At 35.0% G+C, this 27754-nt stretch overlaps 1 protein-coding gene and 1 long non-coding RNA gene across 2 annotated transcripts; both read right to left on the bottom strand.

The window, feature by feature from the left end:
* LOC116165320 (dual specificity protein phosphatase 10) lies at nt 1–27754 on the bottom strand. Its single transcript, XM_031479652.1, has 4 exons — nt 27451–27754; nt 20810–21425; nt 4282–4626; nt 1–1504 (listed from the first exon to the last, which is right to left on the bottom strand). The coding sequence occupies exons 2-4, from the start codon at nt 21387–21389 to the stop codon at nt 1209–1211; spliced, it is 1221 nt and encodes a 406-aa protein (XP_031335512.1). The 5' UTR covers nt 21390–21425; nt 27451–27754; the 3' UTR covers nt 1–1208.
* LOC116165321 lies at nt 14665–19957 on the bottom strand. The gene is made up of 3 exons (XR_004144129.1): nt 19161–19957; nt 18465–18588; nt 14665–18415 (listed from the first exon to the last, which is right to left on the bottom strand). It is a non-coding gene; the product is annotated as an uncharacterized LOC116165321 (long non-coding RNA).

Below are 27754 nucleotides of genomic sequence, written 5' to 3'. Positions count from 1 at the left end.
CACATTTTCAATCACTTTATTTTTGTGCAATCACAAATCGACGACGTTAGCAGTCTATTTTTTCAGGTTTGTTGCTCAACATTAACAGCATGAAGAAATATTACAATGTTCCTAAGGAATCAATACTTCCATTGCATAGGTATATACAGTTGTAAATGTAATAGGTACCTATACAGTATACATTCTACAATACTTTTAAAACATTATAATAAATTACAAATTTATCATAATTTATTATGCAATTTTACAGAAGACAGCTTTTGTAATGGTGGTATAAAACACATGTTTTAAAATAAAAAGGCACAAGTTTTATAAACAATCTGTGAAAATGTCATTATCGACTTTCATTTTCGTTCAGTTAGTTTCAATATTTTGTTATAAATTATTAACTTATTTGTCAAGAGTTAAAAAATGAATGTCATTTCACAGAGGCTAACATATTTGACACCTTTTCACTCTGTTGAGGATGTTCACAACAATTGTGGTAATCATCCCACAAGTCTGTAATTGTACATTGCAATATTAATATGCAAACATTTCGATTAAATAAATAAATTATACTGTACACCATATTGATAAATATTTATCCCATTTACTAGGATGCAGCCTGCCATATAATCAAACATGACAACTTTACAAACTTAAAAAAACACTAAATCGTCCTTATCTAAAACACTATGAGAATGTTTAAAAATGTACTGCTGCTTTATGAATTCGGCTTAATTAAATATTTGGCAACATTTTCAAAATAAAAGTAACTTTTTATATAACTTTTCTTTAATAAATTGGTACGCTGCTCTTTACTAGATTAACAGATTCAAATAATAAAGTACGTTAGAAATAGCATAATAATAATAAACTTATTCTTAATTTATTTCAGCCTATTTGTTACTAATACGACACTATTTAATGTGTAAGTGAATTCAGCCATTAACAGCTACAGCAGCTCAGACTATTTAAACAATAACTGCATCTCAAAAATAAACTCTATTCTCCCATTGAACTAAATTGGATAATTACTCTTTTGACCCAGTACAGCCTTAAAATTATTGGTACCATCTATATTTACAATGAATATCTTCTCTGGTTACACAGCCTTAATACCAAATTTGCGACTAGAATTAGATCCGATGGCGAGTTGACTAAATATAAAATTTGAGAGGCACTATATACATTCAATGCTACCCGTAATGTCTATAAATCCGAAACTAAACACTGCAGCCTTGCGTGACTTCTTCACTCTGTTGCTGACTCCACCGATACGGATGACATGGCGATTTACATTCACTATCGCTACTTCTCAAACTCTGTTCTAACTCCAAAAGTTGACCCATGAAATTTAGATTTGGAGATATTATGGGCCTCACCGCTTTTACCATTTTATATGCTTCGATCATCGATAATTGTTTATATTTCATTATGTACGCAATTGCTATTGTTGCACTACGGGATACACCTGCTTGACAATGAACTAATACACGTGTTCCTTTCTTCCTTGCTTCTTCTGCAAAAAAAGATAACAATTTATAACAATGTAAGAGCAAAAACATTTTACAAATTAAGAAAAGGAATACAAAGTCTGCTGAATCATAATTATCTTCAGTTATTGACACCGTCAACGTTTATCAAATGGGTGACTCACAACCTCTTCTACATAATGAATAAGTGATCTCTTTTTTAATTTATTGCATACATTACCCTTTTCAGTGAGATGATTTTAATAATTGGGTTTCCACGCCTATTAAAGTAGCAATACGCGGAGTAAGTTGTTGAATAAACCATGGCCTAATAGTCTTATTAGGCCATGGAACAAACAATGTCCAAGTGATAAACTGTTGCAGTTTCACGAATGAAATGACAATGGCGCATTTGCCTTCCTACCCAACCATGCTTTGTGGAGAGTCTCGAAGATAACAAAAAATTTTTCATGGATAGTATCAATGATTTATGTAAAAGTAATTTTGCAATTTTTTGTTATGCTTTTGCTTTTAAAATTATTTCTTTCATTTCATTTCCATAAATTGGACTCGGAAACAGATCATTTTTTCATGTCATAGTGTACCTAATACCCGTGCTAGAATCTTATTTTACAGGTATTAAGCTTGGTATTAAGTCTACAACTACACACAATACTTTCGACCAAACATGAATGCTATACAAATATGTACCTACATTCTCAGATTTATAGCTATCGCTATGTAAAGGTGCGTATACATATGCGAGCCGAACCGTTCGTGAATGAATTCGTAGGCGCTCGCGAACCGTTCCTGAGCGGTTCTTGGCGAACAGTTTGTTTTCTTTTCGTTCGTTGTTTTTCTTCCGCTCGCGAGCTTTATATATGGAGTAGCTGATTAGCGGCCGGTTCGACTTTTCCATAGATCGTTGGAAGTTCGTTGTAAAAATAATTTCAAAGAACAGTTGTCGATCAGTTCGCGAACGGTTCGGCTCGCATGTGCATTACGTACCTTAAGGCTTAATGTATGTAGACTCGAGTTTGACGCCTAATAAGAAATAAAGGTTTCAAAGTCTTGAATAGGCTTGTAATCAAATACGAAAACGGACACATTTTGCGACTCGCGCCCGAGTTCAAATATCTTTCAGAAATTTTTTAGAACGTAACGACAGATTTAAATTCGGGGAATGGTTTATTTTTAATAGGCTTGCAATTCCAGTTTGCATACTTTTTGCACAGACAGTAGGTACGACAGCTACACATTATGGTCCTTACTTTACAAAATTTTGCAAAAAATCATTATCTTTGTACGAATTTCGCAAAACAATTCCAGAACGTAGGTGCATCAGCATAACCGACCATGACGCTAGGGCTAGTACAAATGCGATGCTACGCAGACCTCATTTTTAGCCTACTTGTTACCAGACTGTCGTTTAACTAACGCTATTTAACAAATACCATGGACGAAGAGCTTTTCGGTTTGTACAAATTATGTTTGGATTTTAGTGAATCTCAAAATAAGGAAATACGGAAAGCAGAATAACAGAAAGGGGGCCATTCTTTAGAATTATGTCACTATTTTATATAAGCTCTGCATTTCAAACTTTCTCTTACTGAATAAAATTTCTTTTACTGAAGAAAGAAACGTGACAAATTTTCTACTTCAGCTTTAGCGTCTTAGAGCAGGTAGTAAATTTTGAAATATACCAGACTCCAAAGTATGAAAATGCTTTCCCATCGTAGAGCAGGTAGTCAGATTCCGCTGATTTTCATTTGACTACAGAGATTACAAAGGAAATGTCTTCGAATCCCGACCCTTACAACGAAGTCGGTAGTTAAAGTCATTGGCCCCCGCACACGGCGTTTGCACAGGTCTTGTCGTCGAGTAATCTACGTTTTGGTTATTTGCAATACTCAATGCTAAAGTCGTAAATTTTTTATAGACCGATTTAAACGCTTTTGTTTCACAGCGCGAAAAGATTAAAAGGAAATTACGCGTGTAATAGTTATCCTTGCCTTCATGCATAGAAAGTTGGCGCAATATACGAGTGCAATAATGTTTATCGCCACAAGTAGCGTGGATCTGTCACCATGGTTACACAATTTCAAGACAAAAATATTGTTATAGTTTTTACACATCACAGACACGAAATTATGATGGTAGGTATATAAATTTTAAGCCAATATCAAACACGGATTCTAGAAGAAATTTAAGAAAAATTGGTAACATTTAATTAAGTTTGAGTTTATTAGGAAATGCCACCCCAAAAGAGATTGCTTACGAAACTGTTTTAATGGCGTGTTTGTTGGTTGGCCGTTTAGCGTACTTATCCCAACATCACCCCAGTAGATGTCGAATAAATAGCCTACAGCCCCTGATGATTCAAAATTGTATTATGATTAGTTCCCCTATTGCAACTCTAATTCATAGTGTGATTTCAATTCAGAGCTCTATTATCAATTGAATCTGGATGTCCGTTGTGTAAAAACACAATGTATAAGAGCGTTCAGGCAAGAGGGCACCTAACCCGATGCATGTCATGTGTGCATATGGTTCAAGCACCACCGGGATACAGCCTGAGTGAGTCACGGGAACGACGGATAACGGCCCCCAGTAACAATGAGTGCGATGAGTAATGCTTGCTGACGCAAAACTATTCACAAGGCCGTTACCCCGCCAAATCCTTGTAGTAACGCGCGGCGGTTATTAATCCAGCAGGTTAACAAGAAGACTACTTTCGTTACTCTTACTACCTCAGCGTTCCCATATATTAAACCTTTATCAACATCGTTTCCCGATAGAAAGGAAAGCATGTGCAGGTCCTTACCTATGAACTCGAACGCCTCTTCAAAGTATTGCTTTAAATTTTGATGTCCTGAATCTGAGGCCGGTATTTGTTTGTACGTAATTCCGCATTCTTCGTGGTATCCGTTGAGCGACGATGTAACGTTAAGAACGCAAGAGGTACCCAAGTCTTGTAGGCAGGAGAGATCGGATGCGTCTTTACTATTTCCAACGTAAAGAAAGGGTAAAATGCGGGATGCCGGATGAGAATCGATGTCGGCCAACGCCGGACACGATGCAGATGACGGAAGTCCTCGTGAGGACAGGCCGGAAACTAACGTATCTTCGCATAAATCCTTGTGCTTTCTGTGAAATTCCCGATGGCCTCCTGAAAAACGAGATTAACAATGTTAACTTTTGTACTATGAATCAGTATTAATTAATAATATCATATATTTTGATTGGGTTTGTTTACATCAATTGGTGCATTTGGTCAAGTGCATTCAGCAGCCACCGAGGTCATACCTATAAATGTCAACTTGCTAATAATCTTTTGCTATCCCTCCGGGAGTCGTAGTTCTTCACCTGTAGGACAGGGCAATGTGACGCACATGGCAAAGAAAACAACTGCAGCACGTCTTTTAAATTATAATGCAACACCAATTATAATTTCAAAATTAATCATCATTCGTTGAATGCATTTTTAATTAATGTTTTTCCTCCCTTCAGAAAGCGAAGTGACCTAGATAGAAACATGGAGAAAATTACTTATGTATACGTAAGTAATTTCCTGCAGGTTTCTCGGTCAATTCCAAATGATAATTCCTTTACTATGCTAATATTATAGACATAGAGGCATAGGGGGTGAATCCTAGAGCAAGTAAGGACCATCGCAGATCGCTTTTGGTAAATTTAATGAATGAAGTAACTTACTGTTTAATGAATGTTGTAAAGGCCGAAATCTGAGTACCAAACAAGAGCTGGGTCGTTTTATCCTCATTTTGAAAGCACTAAACTGAACACAATGGACTACACACTACCTACTATAACACGCCGAAGTATACAAACGAAATGTTTCTATCTTGAAATGTTTATTGAATGATACGTTCATGGAGGTGGGGGATAAGCATGCGTCATTTGCAAGTACCACTGGTGAGTGATCAGGCTGACTGTTACGTCACAGACAGAGCGAAGGACGAAAACGAAATTCCCTGGCTACTTCCACAACGACGGCATTTTTTATTTACTCCGCTAAACCTTTTGTTCGTGGTTTTTTTTGTTGCTTCTTGGGATTAATGAGTCATAGGAGCGATCCCTCGTGTCAACAGCATGTATGCATCACGTATTTAATTCATACCAAAAATGTAACATACTTATCCGTCATTTATGGAAACCCCTTATAAAAACATACACACCAAGTATGATTCAGCACGATTAACTTAATAATTATATCTAAACTAATTGCCTCTGCACGCTTTGGAAAAATTATATTCACTTTTGAGCTCTTGTTTACACTTACCCCATCGCCATACACGGATATGCCTTTAATCATCAGCATAAAAAATTGAATGACTAACGTTAATAATCTCGTAAATACCGCCAAAGGGAACTTTACCATAAAACTTCCCAAACGTCTGTTATACTTCGAATTTGTTAATTAGTAATGAAATCACCAAAACAAACAAACAAGGTTAGCCACCGCTTGAATTGAAGATACTATTATCCGTGGATGAAAACAAAATTGTAAATCAATTAGATAAGATTGGTCATTACACGTGGATTAATTTTTGCCTAATCTAGCATAAATATAGCATGTCTCCCAATACTCAATGTGTAGGCGTAAGTCAAACCAAATGATCTCAGTTTCCCTTGATATGGTTCTTTTCCGTTTTCCGTTGATATACTCAGGACCAATTTCTCCACTTTAAATTAGAACAGCAAGAAAAGGATAATTATACTTACATTTTAACAACTTCCCTACGCCGCGTATTTACCTACTCAATGGAACTTTGGCATGAATGAACTTCATAATTGCGTAAGTACATCAGAAAAATTATACACATTAGGTATACTTCCCGGAATACATTATGCGTTCTACGTTATACATTAAAATAGTCAATGATGACTTTAACTTTAACTAATGTATACCCGACGTTTAACAACAGGTTACACCCCAAAAGTTTCCCAGAAATACTGTTTGACACTCGCCTATAATTTCCTTCCTAAAGAAAGCTTCTGCCCACAGATATTGAACGATCTCAGCATCGAGGAATTATCTCAATTTCAATGAGAAACATAAATGTTTGCTGCGTAAAACCAATCATTTGAACAAAAAGTGCGCCTAACTTAATTTGGACATGTTAAATTTTCATCCTCTGCCAGGGCATATTGTGCAAACTTACGAGTATTTATGTGTAGGGCTAGGATTTTAATGCCGTTAAAAATCAGCGACTTAAAAATCTCGCACAAATGACATAAAAATTTATAAAGATGACATTTTAAATAACAAATAAATTTATTGATGAAACTGAATAAGACCGCAAAATTATTTTAAGAAGCAATTAGGTAATAAACACAGGAATTTTATTGTTGGTTCATTTCCACCCTCTGCAGGCCCGTCGTAGAAAGCAGGTACGTAAGTTACTGACTCATTTACGCATCCCAAACAAATTTAATCCCATGTAAGAATTACTACTGCATGAAAAATAAAACTTGAAAAAGGTTTCATAAGCTCGCCAAGAGAATACCGTAAAAATGCAAAAAAATTCAAAGTAAAACACACAAAAACTCGAAAAATGTTAAAAATACCATAAAAATTACCAAAAAATGACCCATTCCTCAAAAATGGCAAAAAATGCACCGACAAGTTGCTGTCATTTGATTCAATTTATCCTGAAACACGGTTATACAGGGTGGTGACTTGCGTAACGCATCATAGGGTTTTCAATGTAAAATTCATAACATGCGATTATTGGCTCCCCAAATTATTTTAGAGCAAAAATGTATTAAGGTTTTTTGTAGAAACAAATTTTTTACGTCAATAAACCGTATTAGTTTTAAATTTTTTGCATAATAAAGACGGAAAATTGGAAAAATAAAACCCCCATCTTTTCAATAATCTGTGATGCCATGGAATTTTATAATAGAAAAGCTACGCCAATATCCGTCATGCCATGGAATGTCTGCTATAAAACAAATCAAATTCTATCAAAAAGTATTATATTTAGAACAGCGAATTCAACATAAAGAAAGACCAAATTACCAAACACGGTTTCCTAATATAACAATTTACAATAAATGTTCGAATAAGTCCCCATTAAATGCAAGACAGTAACCAAGTCGATCATAAAATCCATTTCGAACGGCTGCTAATTGATAATTGGATATCTTTTTGTTTTAGAAAATTCCATGGCATCACAGATTATTGATAAGATGGGGGTTTTATTTTTCCAATTTTCCGTCTTTATTATGCAAAAAATTGAAAACTAATACGGTTTATTGACGTAAAAAATTTGTTTCTACAAAAAACCTTAATACATTTTTGCTCTAAAATAATTTGGGGAGCCAATAATCGCATGTTATGAATTTTACATTGAAATCCCTATGATGCGTTGCGCAAGTCACCACCCTGTATATAACGCAGCAATGTCTCAGATTTTCAGAAAAAAAGATACAAAATCGTCAAAACCCTAGTTATCCTAATTATGTGTATTGATTGAGTAGGCAATTGGCTATAACGCTATGGCATATATTAGTTGGAAGATCAGCTGCACCTCGCCACTCGGTTTCCTTACCCGTAAGTACTTAAAACTGATTTTTTTTAGCGCATTTCCACAAAAATCAAAAAAATGCGCTATTGTGGCCACTTTGTCCGTCCGTCCGTCCGCTCGTTTGTTGAGACGCTACTAGTTCTTTATCTTAAGATCTATTGTTCTACGTTTTTCGCTATTTGGTTCGTTATGGTGTCGAGGCTTGCACCAAGGAAGGAATTTTTTCTGCGTTTATTGCTAAAAAAGTTATTGTAAAAAAACAACAAACCTTTTTTTACATGTTCCATAATTTTACAGTTTTGCCGTTTATTAACGATCCTAGAAATCGTTTATAATTTTGTATTGCTGTCTGTCGTCTGTCTGTTGGTCTGTCCGTCTGTTCCTTTGTCTGTCTGTCCCTCTATCTGGCCGTGTGAACGATAACTTTGGTTAGAAATGTCCGATCGCTTTGATATCTCCGTTAGTTATGAACTGAACTGCATGAAATTCAATATGGGCATAGCTTTAGCCATATAATACGCAATGCCAAAAGTTGAGTCGAATGGATTCAAAATTCACAGTGCCCTTTTCGCATCTCGACCATTTATAAACCGAGTTGCAAACTTTTTTATTTATAAAAGTATTTGAATGAAATTTCATACATAGGCACTTGGATAAAATGAAAATCTAACGCCAGTTTCAAAATTTGGTTTTGCGCATGCGCAGTGCCAACTTTTTTATTTATGGAAGCATTTAAATAAAATTTGATACATAGGAGCTTGGAATAAAGGAAAATCCAACGCCAGTTTCAAAATTTAGTTTTCCGCATGCGCAGTGTCAACTTTTTTATTTATGGAAGCATTTAAATGAAATTTGATACATAGGTGCTTGGAATAAAGGAAAATCAAACGCCAGTTTCAAAATTTTATTTTGTGCATGCGCAATGCTAACTTTTTTATCTATGGAAGCATTTAAATAAAATTTGATACATCGGCGCTTGGAACAAAGGAAAATCTAACGTTAGTTTCAAAATTTAGATTTACGCATGCGCAGTTCCAACTTTCTTATTTAGAAGAGCATTGAAATGAAATTTTTCTTATAAACTGAAATTGAAGTAGCACGTCAAAAATGGATTGCACATTTGCAACGCTATCTTTCATATTTGTGGCCGGATTTTTACGATTTTAACAGAAGTTGCATCTTAAAAATGGGAAATGAATGTAAGTGGAAATGCGCTTTTTGTAAATCGTTTACGATTACTTTTTAACTTGTTACTTTATGTTATATGTTATTATTGTTATTATTATATTTGTGCAAAACACTGGCACCTAATCGCCTTAACTGTAGCAAGCCCATTAACACACATGATATAGTTCTGACTCATAACTTTGCAAATACATTTAAAATAATCTGCCCAGATTTAGAAAGGATGATGAACAAAATTGGAGAACCTTACTACGGGTGATGCATCCGAGGGGTATTGATTGTGTCAGGAACTGTATTTTTTTTAGTGATTCCAGTGACGAGAAAAACCTCATTTTAAAAATCAAATAATGGACAGTTTTAACTACTGCCTTAGATTTGTCCATAATTAGTTGTTATAGCTATTGGGCAATAAAAGTATTATCTATTACTATTATTATTATTTTTAAAAAATCCATGATTCAATCAAGCGCATTTTTTAAACGTATACAAAAACCTAACTTCAAGTAACATTTCTTCGAAATATCTAACAAGTTAAGTTGGAATATGCTTGCTCTATAAAAACATTTTCTTTTCATCCATTATACACCTTAAAACCTATTGAAAATATACAATTATCTACGTAGTCTCAATGCTGAGATGTCAAACTTCCGACGGACGAACGGAATGTGTTCAGGTATATTTTTCATTGGAAAGGTACGCTAAGAACGTGAAAAAAGGTGATTTTCTCAACCTTGTCTGAAGAACAAAAGTTGGTATAGATACTCTGGCAATAACTTGTGCATGAAGAAGAACTTATACACCCTCCGACGTGTTAAAAAATCAGCATTCTTCATCAAATCATACGATGATGATTGTCAGACCGATCCAAACAATTAAATGCATAAAATACGTGTTTACATAGGTTTGCAATTGTTTTGCTTGTCAAGTGCAAATAAAGTCATTTACTTCTGTTTTTCTATATACCGAGGCTCTCAGATTATCAACTGGGATTGTATAGGTACACATTTTGCAGTCTCGTATGCTGTTTAAAATCACGTAGATAATTTGAAAATTAAAGAAACTGTAGGTCGCCGAATTTCAAAAAATGAAATATTACCTACCTTAATTATCGAAGAAAATTTATAATGAACATCTCCCATTTCGGAGAAACTTAATAATGATCTCAACATGTAGTTTAATATGAACTTTTTTTGGTGCTATACCTATTGAAGAATACTAGTAAAAGTGATTATTTTGACATTTTAATGGAGTACCTAAGCTGAATGAATTTTTTGAATCAATTTAATAATTAATTATATGTACTTTAATCGACCATAGGTTGTATATCATAGATTTTAAAAGTATTCTTTGTTTTATCATAGAACAAAAAAACTGTTTAATTATGTAAAAACCCAATATGGCATCCATTTAACAAAAGAAAGTTGATATACATACGTAGCAACCGCCATATTGAATTTCATTTTGGTATATTTTTGCGTTTGTAAAAATGGGAAACTTATTAATGATTATTTTTGGAAATCAACACCTTTCAGTTTTTTTAAATACCTTTTAATCGGGTCAATTTTTCAAATTTTCTAAGCGGAGTCTTTTAATTAGCATACAACTTTTTCCATTTAATCCAATCCCTGATATAATGATCACAAAATTACCCATGCAACCCCACCCGATCTGAGACACCCTGTACATAGGTGGCCAAAACACCTCGCTACTATGATGTTCTTGGTCGACTAATTTAATTAACGGTGGGAAACTGGAAACTACCGAGTCCTTGACTGACTTAATTTTTAATCTATTGCGGTAAGTTGCAGATAACATTTCAGCCAATATACGGAAGTTGCTCTCCTAAGGCTGTAGGGGATTGTGAATTTTGTAGAAATTCGCTCAACTGTAATACATATGGAAAATGCCTTAAATGATCAACATTTATAGCTCAACTTGTAATAATGAGAAAACGTGAGAAAATGTATTAACCCTACACTTGCGTGCATGACGACCTATTCGTATTGTAGAGCGTTAGGAAAACTTCTTTCAATCGTTGCAAATCACGCCCTTTGGTGATGGTCCGTAGTCAATACCTTGTCAAGGGATATCGTGAAATGATGACAGACGGACGGAAAAATGAGGTAAGCACTTTGCGGTTCGCGCTAAAAATTGCAGCGCATTTTAACAATAATTTACAGCCGTTTCTCTTCTTTTCGGAAGGAACATGTAATAAAGTGAAAAGATCTGCAGTTTCTATCACGAGTAGAAAACGTACACTATTACAATATTACAGATAATGCGTTAAATGTTGTATCCCTTTGCCTCTATGTTGATCTGAGACTTGGTCCGTCATGTGTCTTTTGAAAAAGGTGAAACTTGATGATTCGCTATGTCGGGTAGTATGTAAAGACATATTTTCTTGCGAAAAGGATCAAACTCTCATATGACTAAGAACTAAAAATTGATGGTTCATGATCGTGGTCATTATTTGACAATGTTTGCCAATTTGTGACTTGCTTATTCCTTTTCCGTTATAGATTTCGAAAGTTGCAAAGATGTCATATTTTGTAATTCCGTAATCGTACAATCGGTCGATATTATCTGCGTGATCTCAATGTTCAAGCATGCTTAAACGGAAGACCATATATAAGCTATCTATCACCCCTCAATTAGTCACCTTGTAAGTAGAACTCCCTATGAGTGTGCAACATCAAATAATATGCGTAAACGTAAAGGGATCGTTACATACAAATTTCTTAGAATTTGCAACAGGCAAAACTGTACCTACGTGATATTTTTTCTGTATCATCTCTAAAATCACAAAAATCTTAACATGTAAAAAAGTTTTGAGAATGCCAAATAAGTAATAACTTTACGAAGACATCAAAGCGTCACTACAAAAACAGAAAAACGGCATTTTTTAATAGATTTCATAGGGATAATGAATAAGAGGTAATCGTCTTTTACCGATAATCATATCTACAGAAGAAAATCATATAGCAACACAAATCTAGCATCTGCATTCTAATCGACTGACGAAACATAAATCTATTTATCTGTATTTCTTCGTTACGTAAGTTTAGAATGATGTAAATCGTGACGATAAAAATGAATTTTATAAATCAAATCAGATAGTATGCTAAGAAGAAAGCATGTTGGAAAATGGGATTTATCTCATATAGAGCTGTGCTTTCGTATTACGTATTTGACCGATGACATATGACACAAAAACATCGAGACTGATAATTGTTTAACCTTCGATTCTGAGTCGTCAAGAGAATTAACGTCGGATGGAAACAGAAATCGATTTTTTGGAAAGTTGCAGTTTTCTGCATGTGATCAAAAACAAAAACTATAAACACAAACAGTCAGTTTACGTCACATCTATCAATTAAAAACAAGCAAAATAGGGCAACAGAATTAGCGCGTTCTCCTTAGATACGTAATATTTTCATACTCAAAAAGAAACTGGACTAATTACACTAAATATTGGAAAATCTTCGTTTTGCTATATTAGAAGCCCTTTTCGGTATAACAAGAAATGGGCTCAAAATCAATACGATTCAATCCTATGACACCGTAACCGGATTTATTTTGTCAAAATTCATGTTTAGCGCATTTTCCAACGAAATTGGGTGCGCTATTGCAGTCACTTTCTCTGTCCGAGGCCTTAACGACTCCTACAGTTTTCAAGATATGTATTTAGTTCTTCTTTTTGCATTCGGTAGCGTATAGCTCTGGCACCTGAGTCAACGAAAATATTGACGATTAAACTGCGCATGCGCAGGTTGTGTAAAGTGAACGTGCTAATTTATTAATATATTTTGTTAAAATTTTAACCACAGATACTTCTAGTAAACGCAAACATATCGCATATAGTAAAAATCAGATGTGCGCATGCGGACACTGCGCAATGCCAACCTTCTTATTTATGGAGATATCTTGATAACGAATAGACCGATTACGATAAAATTTGTAGATATTTCTTTGAAATTTTAACCATACGGGGTGGTGACTTAACGAACGCAGGAATTTCAATAATAATTTCGAGAATAATTTCTTAATTTCCGACTATTGGCTTCCCTTATTATTTTAGAAATAAAGTCAATTTAGGTTTTTTGTAGAGAAAAAAATTACGAATCCGTACGTACCTACTATGGTTTCTTATTTTATAAATTCAGAAACAGTAAAAATTAAAAAATTAAAAACTGTCGCGTTTATAAAGTCGATAATACCATGGAATTATGAAATCAAACAAAAGCGCCTGCATTTGCCATTAGTTGGCTTTGTTTGATCTCAAACTCCCATGGCACCACTGATTTTCATAAAAGTTTTTAGTTATACAATTTACCTATTGGTTTCAAAGGTCAAAAAATTAAAAGCTATAGTATACGCATGGATTCGTAATCTTTTCTCTACCAAAAACTTAAATAGACTTTATCTCTAAAATAATTAGGGAAGCCAATAATCAGTACTGAAAAAATTACTATTGAAATTCCTATATTGTGCGTTGTTCAAGTCACCACCCGGTATATGCCTCTAGTAACGAAAAACATAACGCAGTCACAGATCTGTGGCCTTTTGGGAAGTACTGGTCAATTCATGGAAAATGCGCTGCCTTACTTGTTTACTTGTTTCGTGTATTTCTCAACGAAAAATGGGAAATTGTTTTGGGGTAGACACTACGGAAGAGTAATAAGTTTCGATAATCATGATTCTTTCTCCCAAAAACCACAGGCACACTAAACTTCGTTACAGACCCGAATTGTCGTATCAGCAAGTAACTTCCGCTAGCTTTGAAATCATGCCAAGAATTAGGAAAGAACCTCGACTTAAAAAACACATACGGACGAACTGCTCTCAACGCATAGTAAAAAAGCATATTTCCCGACGGCTTTGATCACCGAATTATACAGAGTGCTGAAGTAGATACCAACAAGTTTTCATCAACGAATAAGCCAAAACTTATTTTTTTTTCTTTTAGCTTTATAGCTCGCCTTATAGTTTGTCATTATGGAAAATGTTTTACAAAAAGCTAAAACCCAAGATTTGCATTGAAAGTTAAGGGTCAGTTCTCGGGGATTTGCTCGCTCTGCTTCATACCTATATGAAACTGATCATGTAATTTTGTGGTAAAGTGGTTTATACTTACGCAGAGATGTATGAAGCACTCTGAAAAAGTGCTTGCAATACACTAAGCCCTTTGAATTGAACAAATGCTTGCAATTACCAATTACCGCAATCAAATAATGACAAAACACCAAGCCTTTTGGAGTTTGAAACGAGTTTTTAGTCTAAGTAGCCATGGGACTATGATAAAAGAAAAACATAGTTCATGGCTACTTAGACTAAAAACTCGTGAAAACTTTATAATTAATTTTTTCGCGTACAAGAAAAGGTAGAATAATCGTTTCACATGATTTAGATGCAGAATTTATACCTCTATAACTTTTATTTGAAGTATTTTTGCGTAAAATAATTAGGAAACGTTTGCGCAAAGAAAAAGTAATTTCCCATGTTAAACGCCTATGTTCCACTTTTCGATTTACACCCTGTACAAATGATTTGTAAGGTAAAAATCATTCTTATACATTTTCATTTAGCGCATGTTCATAAGGGAAAGTAGCGCTATTAGTTTCGTTGTTTCGTCTTCGTCTTTCTTATTCAAACTATCCCTTCAAGTTCGAATATTACGACATACGATTTTTAGGATGCAGAAAAACAAGAAAGCAATCAATGGACATACATTTGATATCTAAATTCAGTGCTCGAAAGCACCCAGCGTGCTTGCAAGCCCTCAGTGTTTGCAAACGGGGGTCTTTTTTGAGTAAATCGGAGTAATTTATATGCACCTTTAATGCAAGCACTACCCAGCTCTGTACTTACATAATTTTGAAAATCCTATTTTATAGACAAAGGTATCTTATACAATACAGGTAACCGAATATGGTGCAATAGAACAAGGAAACTGTTTAATATTTACTTCTCAGACAAATATACCGATTTATCAAGAATAAAGAGACTTTGGGCATTTGTAAAATTGCGTGCTTGAAAATGTTTCAATTATCGAAGTATAAAAATATTAGCATACCCATTTCCAATAAAGATGAGGTAAATACGTGATCTCCCAAAAAGGTCCAACGATTCGTAGTAAATACAAACCATAGATAGTGACTAAGTTGAGCCAAATAGAAAGACTTATGATGAGTAAGATATAGTGAAATAATTCCGACATTTTTATTTTATTACGCAACGTTAGAGGAAAGTATAAATAGTGTGGAAATGCGTTTGTGTTAATAAGGGTATGATACATAAACATTTAAATTTAGGTAACGTGCTGAATAGATCTCATTTTTGCTTTGTAATGATTCATTAATGGAAGCCATCACAGGCAATTTCCTAATTAGAATGAACAAACAATGCTTGAATTAGTAAACAACACAATTCGTCGAATAGGAAACCGATTTACTCCGAATTCGAGGTTTTCGAGAATGGAATGACTACTGGTAAGTCGTAGTATTGGACACCACTATTTTGGGAACTATGTAACCATCTGCCGTGTTTATTTCCTCCTTAAATATCGGGATTACGAATGGTTTGTCAGGTCAACAGGGGATGAAACTAATTAGGTACTCTATACTTATTTGAATTACTGATTCACCAATGTCTTACTCATAGTAGTCATAGTTACACTAAATATGTAGGTATTATCGCATGAGAGTGATACACTATCAAACGTTATCTTAGCTCTTCAATTTTGTGAGTGTTAATACAAACTATTACTAATTCTGTAAGTTACAACGCCCTTTTGTGTGGACAAAAAAGGCAAAAGTAATACCTGATGAAAAGTAACAGAATCTCGGTCCTACAGGTTGAAGCATTACAAAATGCACCTTTTATAGAAAAGTTGAGCACGAAAATGCTTATCAAAGTAAGATTTCCTAGCACCTTTCGTTGTTTACCGATTAACTATTAGCTTATCACAAAGTAAAACAATTCTTGGTAAAATGAACTTATTTTCTAGAAAGCCGTACATATCAGACAATATCTTTTTTCTATTATCTTGTTATTTAGTTTAAATATAACTTCAATTGATTGTATTATATTCAAATTATGTAATCAGTTCTGATGGCTTCCGCTGCGAAAAAAACGTGGTCTCAAGTACTTATTCATGGTGCGATAACAATGCTACTATCCTCTTTTCGAGCCAAATACGCAAAATGAGCGCCCCCCAAAAACCCCAAATCACGCTTTTATATACCATGCGAATAGGATAGTGGCTTAGAGGGAGGTTTTTCTAAATAAAAATTAAAGTATCAAGCTGAATTATAAGAAAATTTAGTGTACCATTACGTAATTGAACCCTTTCACATCAGATAGGGACTTATAAGAACTCGCACACTCAAAAATCCAGCAAACAACGACCTACAAAAGTTTACAAAATGCTGTATCAGTCGAGGATGTCATGGTCGTTATTCCGATAGATGTTCACACTGACTAAAGTTGGATTTTTGTATAAGACAAGGTATTATTATTCTGTACGAACAAAGAGAATATCAAACCAAGAATACGCGAGGCAATGCCATGAATTATCTCCAAAAATTAAAATATAAGTCATTTTGCACACGAAATCAAGCCTGCCCAAATCAACATAAAGGTCACATTAATTAACATCTCATTTGATCGACCGCTGGTTTCTTATAATTTATTTATTGTATAGGTAATTTCGTAATAAATTAATATTGTTTTGTTCTTCTATATTCGAAAATGAGACTATTTCTTTCAAACAAAATCTTAGCGAAATATACTTTGAGTCTCGCTTTGAGTTAATAAATTCAATTTTTAAATACTTAAAAGAATACAGGATGTTCCAGTGGAAACACCACTTTGATTAAACACTCCGTATGTCTAAAATATGGGCCTCGTCTTTTTTTGTTTATACTTTTCTGTAATCAGCCCCATTTGGGCGACATATCTGAGTATTTGAATAAAGTTTAGAATTAATTTTCGAATAAATAATGCTGTGGAAAGTCTCTGATGCTCATTCCCACTTTATTATTTTATTCATTGTGATATGATAAATACGCGTTAGCCCGCTTTTGGGAGTGTGACGCTTTATCGCACAGTGATACAAACTCACAGAACAAGATTAATAATACATGCACTGATGTAGACCTACTACTCGTTAATGGTGGTGTGTTTAGTTTATTCGACAAATGTGGACGTAGGTAATCAAACATTATACCTTGTGGTGCTGCTGTAACATACAGAGATTAAAATGCTTTTAGAACATGTGCGTAATATAGACACAAAATTCCGTTAGGGTTATTAGGACGGGATTAAACAATGATTTCTAAGATATTTAAGACCCCATGACCATTTACAGGTAAACAAGGGTCCCGGGTAGGAGAATCTAGAATGAAGTTTAGAGGGTTTTTTTTTTAATAAATTTCGTTACCTATCTCTTACCTACCCTACTAGCGACGGTTTACATAAATAAGGGCGACCTAAATTTTCTTATTCTCCTTTTCAAAATTGCTATGAGAAAATACACAAATTACACCTAAAGTACGAAAACGTGTAAAATATCGAAGTAACCGCACGCCGTGTCCGATACATCCGTCCGATAAATAAGTAATACACGAAATTTGTAATTAAGGGCTTGGAAAAGGCACGTTATTAATTAAGTGGTATATATTACATTTTTACGTGGTTCCAAAATCTTCGATCAGGGTAACTGATAATCCACTACAAACTACAATCCAGTGGTAAATTTTGCAGCTGGAGTATCAAAACGCATTACTGCCGTTTTCCTAAATTAACACTTAGTGAAATACGAAGGAATGAAACATCATATTTTAAAGTCACCGTCGTACAAAAGAATAAGGAATGCAAAGATCAAAGGATTGATCACTCAGCAATTTTGTTGTAATTGTTGTTGTTCCTTGGTAATGTCGGTTTTATTGATACTTTCGGAAATTTCATATTGTTTATCGCATCTTTAGTAAATGTAGTTAATTGTTGCAATTTTTCTTTTAGTGCGTATAATTAACAATTCATCCTCGTGAATGAAAGGTCTCAACGACAGGAATTAATTTTTACCAACCACATTCCTTCCCCCAGACCCCATTATCGAGATCTATGGTAGGGAAGATATCTCGAGAACGGAGTGTCGGGGGCAGGGTACGCACAAAGAAAAAATGAAATCGCTGGACGGGACATCTATTCGTGGGGTGAAAACTGCAAGTATAAATATCTCAAGAACAGAGTGTCGGAAGAGGGTACTCACAAAAGGCGATAGGAACGTTTGGACGAAACATATGTATTGGCGATGACTTGGAAGTGCGAATATCTCGAGAACTGAATGTCATACAGGGTGCCGTCTGTACAAATTATTAAGGGGTCTCACATATCTGAAACATAAAAGAAAATCTATTAACAATTTAGCTGGAATTACAGTCAACGCCGATTCTTTTTGAATTATAACATTCAGCATTCATTATCACGCCCATTATTTTACCAGTTTATCATAAAAAAATTCAAAGAGATGTTACTGATTTATCTATTTATTTCTGATTTTATTTCGGATTTTGCACGAAATAATCTCGACGAAGTGTCGTATTTAGTGGTCTTTGACCATAAAAATAAATATTTTTCTTGGTCATTCTTAATTTTCCTCACTGCAAACTACAATAGTTAAACGGATGGAACTAACAATTTTGTGTCTGTTTCTGCGTGTTCATAAACATTTATCCCATATACCAAGATGACACTCGCCTAACTGGGAATGCGAAAGAAATTCCAATCTCAACGAAACATAAAGTAACGAGAGTTTTCGGAATTTTTTACGGTAAAATACGCAAAATAAATGGAAAGTGTATCTCGAAAATTTCGTAAAATTCGGACAACTTTCGTCGTAGGCTTCCGTTTACGGGTGACTCAAAATTTTGAAAGTTTTTTAAAAAATCGAAAAGATCATACCTACCGAACAATCAAATCGCTATGTCCAAAAAAGGTTTTTTTAGCTCTATTTGGACCGACCAATTTTGGTCTACATTAATGCAGTCATATCACATATACTCCAGTACCATTACGAATAATTCCACGGCTAATTCCATTACTTCCTCTAATTCGAATACTAATTTCACTTGTTGTACACTAACATAAAAATTCCATGGCGGCCTCCAGGCGATTTTAATATTTTTCAACGAAACAATAAAAGTATGCATGTTTTTCAAACACCTACAGAAAAAACGAATATTAGGGTAACAAAATTAAAGAAATTTTTAATTTAAGGTTTTTCCCTCGGTTTTTCCAGTAAGCTGTTTTTATGTTTTGGTGTATGTATTCGATGAAAAAACACTCTTCATTGCGCAATTAGTTCATAAAATATGTAAGTATCGTATCTGCATAGTTTGTATAATTTCTAATTCCGTTTCTGTTTTACGGTAGGTACTTAATTTTATCGATGCCATTTTCTTCACAATTTTAAGATGTTCGTTCAAATCTCCTAATATGGCTATTGAAGCTGAAGAGCAATGAGCAGGATTTGAAATATTTGCCTGGGCGTACTTGGTTTTTTTTTGTAACTTCAGTAAATTATTGGTAGATTCAGAAAATTCTGAGTACATTTTTGTAAAATTCAGTAAATGATTAGTATGTAGAACAATTTTCGACGTGGCGAAGGTCAAGGGATAAGGACTAAGGAGCATTAGACACACAACAGATCCGAATCGATTGATTACTAATTCCAACAAAATGGAAATCAAACAAATGCAAATAATAAAGTTTCTGTGAAATTGTTAAACAAATATGTATCGACTTTTTCCAGAATCTCATCATCATTTATTTACAAAATATAACTTAAGGCCTACGAAGGTTTATTGTTCCAAAACATAATTTCGTTCCAAAGATAAAAAAATTGTCTACCTGAAAACTGGAAGTTCTAGTTCTTTTGAATGCAATTGTGCGTAGTGTAAGTTAGTGATTGTCACCATCAGACAGAACAATTTAACCCGGATTTTAACACACTAAAGTGCATAAACGTATTTTGAGGTACAAAATTGAGTTAACAATATTAATTACGACTCTGGGATAAGGATAAACCTGTCGTTGCAAAGTTTTTCGACCTTTCTGAGTTGTTCCAACTAAGCGAAGTGTGATTCATAATTTGCGCGTTGTTATAATAATAAAATTAGGAAAAAAACTGGAATAGCATCAAGGTAGTTTCCTGAATTTTCTCGCACGAGATTGAAATTTAACAAAAATTAGAGCCGGGGAGACAATTACCGCTTAATTGATTGCTTGCACCTAAGTATGCATGTTCGCACTCGAATTAAATTTATACCTTTGTATTGGCGAAGACCAAGTCGATCAGAAACTGCGCAATTAGAATGGTAAAAATATTCTGAAATCGAAATCTATAAATAGAATGTGAGACATTATTGTTGAATAAAGTCCACGCCGTACATATTTTTATCTCTAAGAATAGTACAAATTGCATATATGGAGTATTAGTCACTGCTGTAAGTAGCAAGCAAATAAACAAATATAACGCGGTAACGCTTGGCGTTTTTCCAAAAGAGCGCGACGGACGCTAAAGACGTGCGTAGGTACATGCATCAGGGTACTCACCCAATAGCAGAATTGGTTCCCGGTTATCTTCCACCAGCGATGATAAGACGAGTAGAAGAGGATGAGCGGACGTAACTCTTTCTTTATCACACGTGCCATCATCGTAAACCACCACTTCCTTGTATGTACGCTTCTTCAGCATCTCTTTTCCTTCCCTCGACGTGGCTAAATCCGCAAGAGTCGCTTTCCCTTGATGAAGTCTTCTTTGATTAAAACGATCGGAACAGTTAATATTAATTGCCCCACTGATATGACTGAGGTTATACGATATGAATGGCCGACAATCCAAAATTAAAAAAGTCCTCGAACCAGGAATCGCAGTGTCTAGTTTGGCCGTAAGTTCATCTGCATCCAATGTACCGACTTTTGTTAATACTAATGTTCGTTGAAGAGTCGTGCTATCACCGCAGGGACTTATGGGGAGGCTGACACTAGTTGACTCCAGCTTGAACCTCTTCGGAGGACTTAGGAAGATATGATTTGGTGAAGGAGGACCTGGTTCACTCAGGCTCCTATTCAAAGGTAGTTTGAGGCCGTTTCGCGGCCTACCGCCCGATAGTTCGAGACACACTGCCGACATGACGCTTTTGTACGTCACGGGCTAAATCTGGAAGAGCTGTAGAAAAACTAACATAAGTGCCAGGCTACGTTCATCTTTCTTCACGTGTTAATTATTTGAAAATCAATCGCAATCTGTATGCACATTTACTGCTTAGAATTATTAGGTTCGCTTTCTACTAACACATGTTGACAGACATAAGGGTATGATGAAAAATCAATATAACATAATTCTACGTTACACAGACACACGTATTTAACGCGATCCTTTGCCTAATCAAGACTTTGGCATCAATACAGGAAACCTTCTCGCAAAGGATTAGTGCTACTTTGACGTATATCGATAAAAGGCCTTTGGCTAAGTTTCAAGTTTGATGCAGTACAAGATTTTATCAGTAATGCGCCAATATTATTAAACAGGTGCATTCATTTAACATTGTCAAACAAATTGCGTAAAAGTACAACTCAAAATTACTACTTTTGATGTCTCAAAGTGTATACGGGAGTCATTATCCCATTGGAAAATTTCCCGATTCGCCAAACAATTTCTGGTGAAATACGACAAAATTCGTGAAAATAGAAAAGCATGAATCACAACCCTACCTGCTTTTGATCAATACTGTCGTCATATCAAGGCGTTGTGGTGAAATGTCACCACCACCTTTGTGATTAGAACGGAAAAAAAAACAAATTTTATCGAATAAAATGTAGTAAACAATCTATGTTGATTGTTGAACAAGGTTGTTTGGTATTCAAAAGGAAAAGAACTTGCACAATAGAGAAATAAATTATTTCACATATTATTGTTGTTCCACATTTAAAAATCGCAAGCAACGTTTTATAACACCTTACTTCACTTTTCTTTGTTTTCACTCCATAAATAAAGAAAAGAATCGATGAAGTCCCACTAGATGTAATAATTCACTTGCTTCGCGACCAAGAAGGTTTGGATCTCGGTTTGGATTAAAGGCATATTTCCTCGCATATTTCATATTGTTTTTTTAAATATCATCAAAAACCGAGTAAAAAAAACTAACTCCAAGAACACTCAGCAAAAGGAATCCAGAAACTCTTGAAGAAACTAGTAAAAGATTTTTTTTCCACAACTACACCACAGTAGGTAAAATCTCTGATAGGTCTACCTTTGCATTGACAATTATCGTGTAAAATTTCAAATTGTGTTTTACGAAATATTCAGTTTAGAGTTTTATTATGCAGTAATTATTGTGGTATAGTTTTACACGTCTTTTATTGTCAATTATATGATTCATTAACATGTCTAAATAAGAACAATATAGCTACAGGAAACAAACAATGCTACAGGGTCGCTATAGAAGATGGAACCAAAGCTCTCGCTCTCGCCCCAAACCGTTTGAGATATGGACATAAAAATCAGAACTTCCATTTGAAATACATTTTGAGGTTAAAAAATTTTTTTAACGCATGGTTTTTGAGTGCAGCCACCATCTTGATTTTTTTAAATAGCAACATAGATCATTATACGAGTACGTCATTAGAAAGCTTATTTTTTCTCTTTCTTACTACCTTAATCATGAATTATGTTAAATTAGAAAATATACAGAAAAATTAGAAAAACTTTGTGTCAAAACCTCAAAATGTATGATGAAATAATGAAATAATTTCAAATGGAAGTGTTTTAATTCTCATGTCTATATTTCAAACGGTTTGAGCGTGAGAGCTCGGGTTCCATCTTTAATAGCGACCCTGTATAACGATTTTTTCGTTTCATTTTGCAACATTCGTTCGTCCACTCAATTTTCAAATTTTTACGGGCCCTTAGATTCTCGCTCTGAGTTACGTTACCTTTGAAGTTACATTATTACAGAGACGTTAGAAAATTATCTCAATGGTTTACGTCAGCATTACTTCAGTTGAATTCCGTGATTCAGATCTAAATATTACTGTATTACACAGACACTTCCAAATTCGTTGTGATACTCGACCATAAAAGGTAGTATTCAGTTACAATTATACGAAATAATTAAGATTTAATTTATCACGTATAGCCTCGGCATTCACTCCTTTGAATATTTGGCAACATACATTTTATAGCGCCCTTAGTAAAAAATATGGTTACGTCTGTACGTCCACGACATGAGTCCCGAGAATATTTACACAAAATGAGCGACGACAATTTTGGACTTTCTGTCCGCCCGTCCGTCCGTCTGTGGACACGATAACTCACTAACGGTTTCGAATTTTCCAATTCTGTTTTTAGCTAGCAAAGGACTAATCGATTCAATTTTGGTCAATATTCGTCAACCGGAAGTGACTTTGTCGCTCGTTGTCTATGTAGGTGCAGTTCGAGGTGCAGTTTATTAACGAGCTCCTAGCGAGTTCATGATTTTGGACATTCTGTCCGCCCGTCCGTCCGTCTGTGGACAAGATAACCCCAAACGGTTTTGAATTTTTCAATTCTGTTTTCAGTATTTTGTTTATCACCATCACCACCCAAGGAAGAACTGATTAAATGTTCAGTGACCCAGGAGCTCGTTTGCTATATTTGTTACAAGTTTATTTCATATCGAAAAAGTAACTCTTGCGCATTGTCTTAGCAGATTACATTTACTATAGCTTTGGTCTTCCTCGTCTTTGTTAGTCCAACGAGTCCTTCAATTTTTAAGACATCGAAATGCGATTTTTTGCGTGCGATTCTGTACTTTGTAGAATGTAGAACTTTGTGATAATCAATGATTAATTAAGTATTTAAGGTTGAAATAAACTGCGTCATTTATTAAGGATCCTCCGATCCTTTATAGATTTGTTTCGTTGTAGGTACGTCCTATTTTGGTTGAGAGTGCAGTGTATCTCAGCTGTTTTTAAAGATAGAGACTTGCGGTTTTCGGAACCCTGTACCACTTTTTTTATGAAACTTTTAATATCATAAAAATTATCGATCTACACGTGTTTCTGAGATACAGGGTGAAAACGAAAGGTCTAACTTTTTGAGATGTTATCATATCTTACTATACTACCCATGTAAGATGGAAAAAAACTAGCTAAAAACTGCCTAAGCTAAGTATTTTACGTAGAATCCAGTGGCTATTTTTTAAATGCAATACCCTGTATATTTTAACGTTAATTTTTTACTTATCTTCTATCTTACATGGGTAATAAAATATGATAAACCTCGTGATAAACTGATAACATAGCATCTCAAAAAGTGAAACTTTTCGTTTTCACCCTGTAGATGCAATAAGAACACCGTTGAAATGCGATTATTTCAGGTAAACAAAGGGAACTAAAACCTCGGCTAAAACCAATCTATAGAACTCGAGAACTATTATGGGTGCATGTATATGAAGAAACTACACAACTCTGACAAGCAGAAAGTTGAAAGACAAGGTAAAACCGAGGGTAAAACACGGTACGCCACTGAACAAGTTACAAGGTGTACCCATATTTCACGAGTGTATTTTCTCACGATCTTAAGATAAATGTAATAAACCTAGAATTGGCGAAGATTTGGCATCACTCTTTCTTTTCGTTCTCGAGTTAGACTAGGAACAAATGGGCGGACAAAACCTGACATATGGGTAATTTCTTTTGAAAAATTCCTCTAAAAAGAGCGAAACTTTTTATGGAAGAAGTTGAAAGTACAAAAAATCGTAAAGAACAGCAGCCAGAGCCGAGGCCAGAGCTGGACAAAATAGAGGAGGTGAAATATGACGCCCATTAAAATCTACGGGATTTTCAATAAACCGGACTACTGTCATTTTTAGTCCTGTTTATTCGCAGGGATTTCTCTGGATCAAAAAAAGGAATGTAAAGGGATTTTGTTAAATTATTATAGGATATTCCGAGGGATATTCATTCCCTAATCGACTATTCTGGAGACTGTAGGTTGTGAACATCTTAGTTCCTCACCGTCACCGATGCAGCTCTGGAAGCCCGTATCTGCTATGTACCATTAACACTTTCATTTTTAGTACTTGTCAAAGCGCATCTCCTCTGGTTTCCTGATTCCTCTCAATGAAATAGTCAGCTAACCGCACTGGACGTTTATTTCGTCGAAATAGGGTTCGGAATTTGCGCTCACGTGGAGTACGTCTTTCTTTGTACACTTTCCGTGCGTGTACGTGCACGGTGCACCATATCCACCATGCACAGTTAGGATTTTTTTAAATTATCAATTTTATGTGGCAGATCAGTATTCTATTAACCAGTTTTGACTCGATCATCAATAAGATTTTGTCGAAGGCTACCACATTTCCTTTGTCGGTACCCACTTCTAACTTCCCCACAATCATTTTGGTGGATTTAGCTAAAAACCCTCCACAAAATAGTACTCAATTTTTTATATAGCTAGAGCATCTATTGGTGACACGAGAAACAGGACCGCGATTCGAGTTTTAAGAAATTTTAAACCGCGTGACAAAATTCGAAGCAGAAGGTAACTTTTGGGTGCCCGAAGCCGCCTACCCATAAAGACGCGTGTCTCGCAAAAGGTGGCGTCAAGCAGGAGTTATGCGCGTTCCGACGACAACAGTTTGACAGCAATCGGACCAAAACTGTAGAAGATACGAAAAATCACCACGTTAGTAAACCACGCTCGGGGAAGGCGCCCAGATGTTGCCGATCCCACAATGTAGCCCCGTCCCCTAAGTTAATATACTTATACGGCCCCGTAAGTATACGTACACTCGTCTTTCTGCAAGCGATCTTATATGGGGCCGCATTTGCTGCCAGCCATTTGCAAAAATGCGCTAAAAATCGCGAAAACTAGACTCATTTGCTGTACACGTGTCCGAATTAAAAAGCTTCTTCGGACTAGATGCACATTTTCTGAAGTAAATCCTTCAGCAAATGCTACTTTTTATGAATTTTAAAAAAAGCAATCCTTTTTGCTTCTAGCATAATATATATTTTCCTTCTTTTCCTTTTTGAATAAAATGTGAAGTAAATGCTTTGATTTTTGGGAGTAAAAGGAAATCCTTTTTCTTATATAAATGCGGCCACAACACGAGCCCTCTGGGAAATGCGCTCAGAAAGGTTATTCAAAAGCGCGCGTAAAACGCTATAGGGCTATTTAGGTATATTGTAAAAAAATCCACACGAATAGAAGATTAATCTGAAAAATTAACATTTGACCGAGCATTTGACTCTGTAAAAGAGAAAAAATATTTTAAAGGGGCAAAATGTGAAGGTTTAGTTTTTTGAACATCTCAAATTAAATTGTGGGCTTGCGAAAACGGCGGACAGTGTAGAAGTTTTCCGTGTAACTTTCAAAAATACATAAACCATCCATTGGAGAGGATTGGTTTTTAAGGCTAAATGAAAATATTTATTTCCGCTGTATGAATTGCACCTAAAAATAAAACGTTTGTTTAGACTTTCCCCTCCAGGGCGCTTTGTATAAATTCTCTACAATTCGAGGTACGTAGAGCACGATGACGTTTTGGCTCTACTGACGTACCTACATATGTTTTTAATGTGCAATTTTGACATACATGCATGCTTTTGGTCCATTAAATTTGAGAGCGACGATAAAATCTGGATTCGGTTTATTATATAATTTTGATTTTCTCTGGGCATATTATGGTATCGGCCGTCCACTGAATTTTTCTTGATAATGATTGCTTATCCAGGTCGCTCGTGGTGGCATTAGCGATACTTACCGATAAGGTGTTTAGTATAAATTTAAAATTCTATTGACAAAACAACTGCACTGCGACAACTTATCTTAAAGGTGTTTTGTAAAGGTAGATTATAATTTATGTTTGGCAATGGCATTTGATGACTGCTCAATTATTATGGCTGAAGGTGCGTCTAGTCGGGCGCATTTTTTTATGTTAACGTTGTGCTTTCTGTGATTCAATTTCCAGGGAAATGGTATTTGTTTCAGCTAACATTTGCTGAATTACTCGCGCAGATAATGAAGATATTTGAACTTTGATCAATATTCCGCAAGCTAAATTCTAGGTCTTGTAGAAATTTCGTGAATGTAGAAAGTTGCGTTATATTCTAAGCATGTAAATATTGCATACACGGCATTACTTTTGCTTTTTCTTTACAAATACAAACAAGCGCTGTGAAGTGTAAGTTTTCCGTTTTTGGCTTACCAAAACAAAAATCCAGAAACTGTGAAATGTGTTAGCTTATCTGGCTTAGAAATATCGAAGATATTTAAAGCCAATATTTACATTAAGGAAGTACACATCCACTGACACAATTTTCACGTAAATATTTTGAAAAGGCATCACCATTAATCGCCACAATGGATGACTGCCTTAAGATGTCTGTGATAAGCCATACGGAACATATTTTGTTTTTTGATACTACAGTTAACCCGCGTTTTTCATGTAACAGTAGCGGTAGTATTAGAATAGAGAACGTACTCTCACGCATCGAAAACGATGACGACTG

The sequence above is a fragment of the Photinus pyralis genome, unplaced genomic scaffold (genome assembly GCF_008802855.1).
Source record: "Photinus pyralis isolate 1611_PpyrPB1 unplaced genomic scaffold, Ppyr1.3 Ppyr1.4_LG3a, whole genome shotgun sequence".
Classification (NCBI taxonomy): domain Eukaryota; kingdom Metazoa; phylum Arthropoda; class Insecta; order Coleoptera; family Lampyridae; genus Photinus; species Photinus pyralis.
This window is presented reverse-complemented; position numbering and strand designations above follow the sequence as displayed.

Bases quoted from the DNA above. Each gene is read 5' to 3' on its own strand.
- LOC116165320 (XM_031479652.1), bottom strand. From the start codon at position 21,389: ATGTCGGCAGTGTGTCTCGAACTATCGGGCGGTAGGCCGCGAAACGGC. The intron at 4,627-20,809 runs GTGAGTACCCTG...CTCGTTTTTCAG, and splicing joins GGAACCAATTCTGCTATTGG to GAGGCCATCGGGAATTTCAC. The intron at 1,505-4,281 runs GTAAGGACCTGC...CTTTTTTTGCAG, and splicing joins AGAGGCGTTCGAGTTCATAG to AAGAAGCAAGGAAGAAAGGA.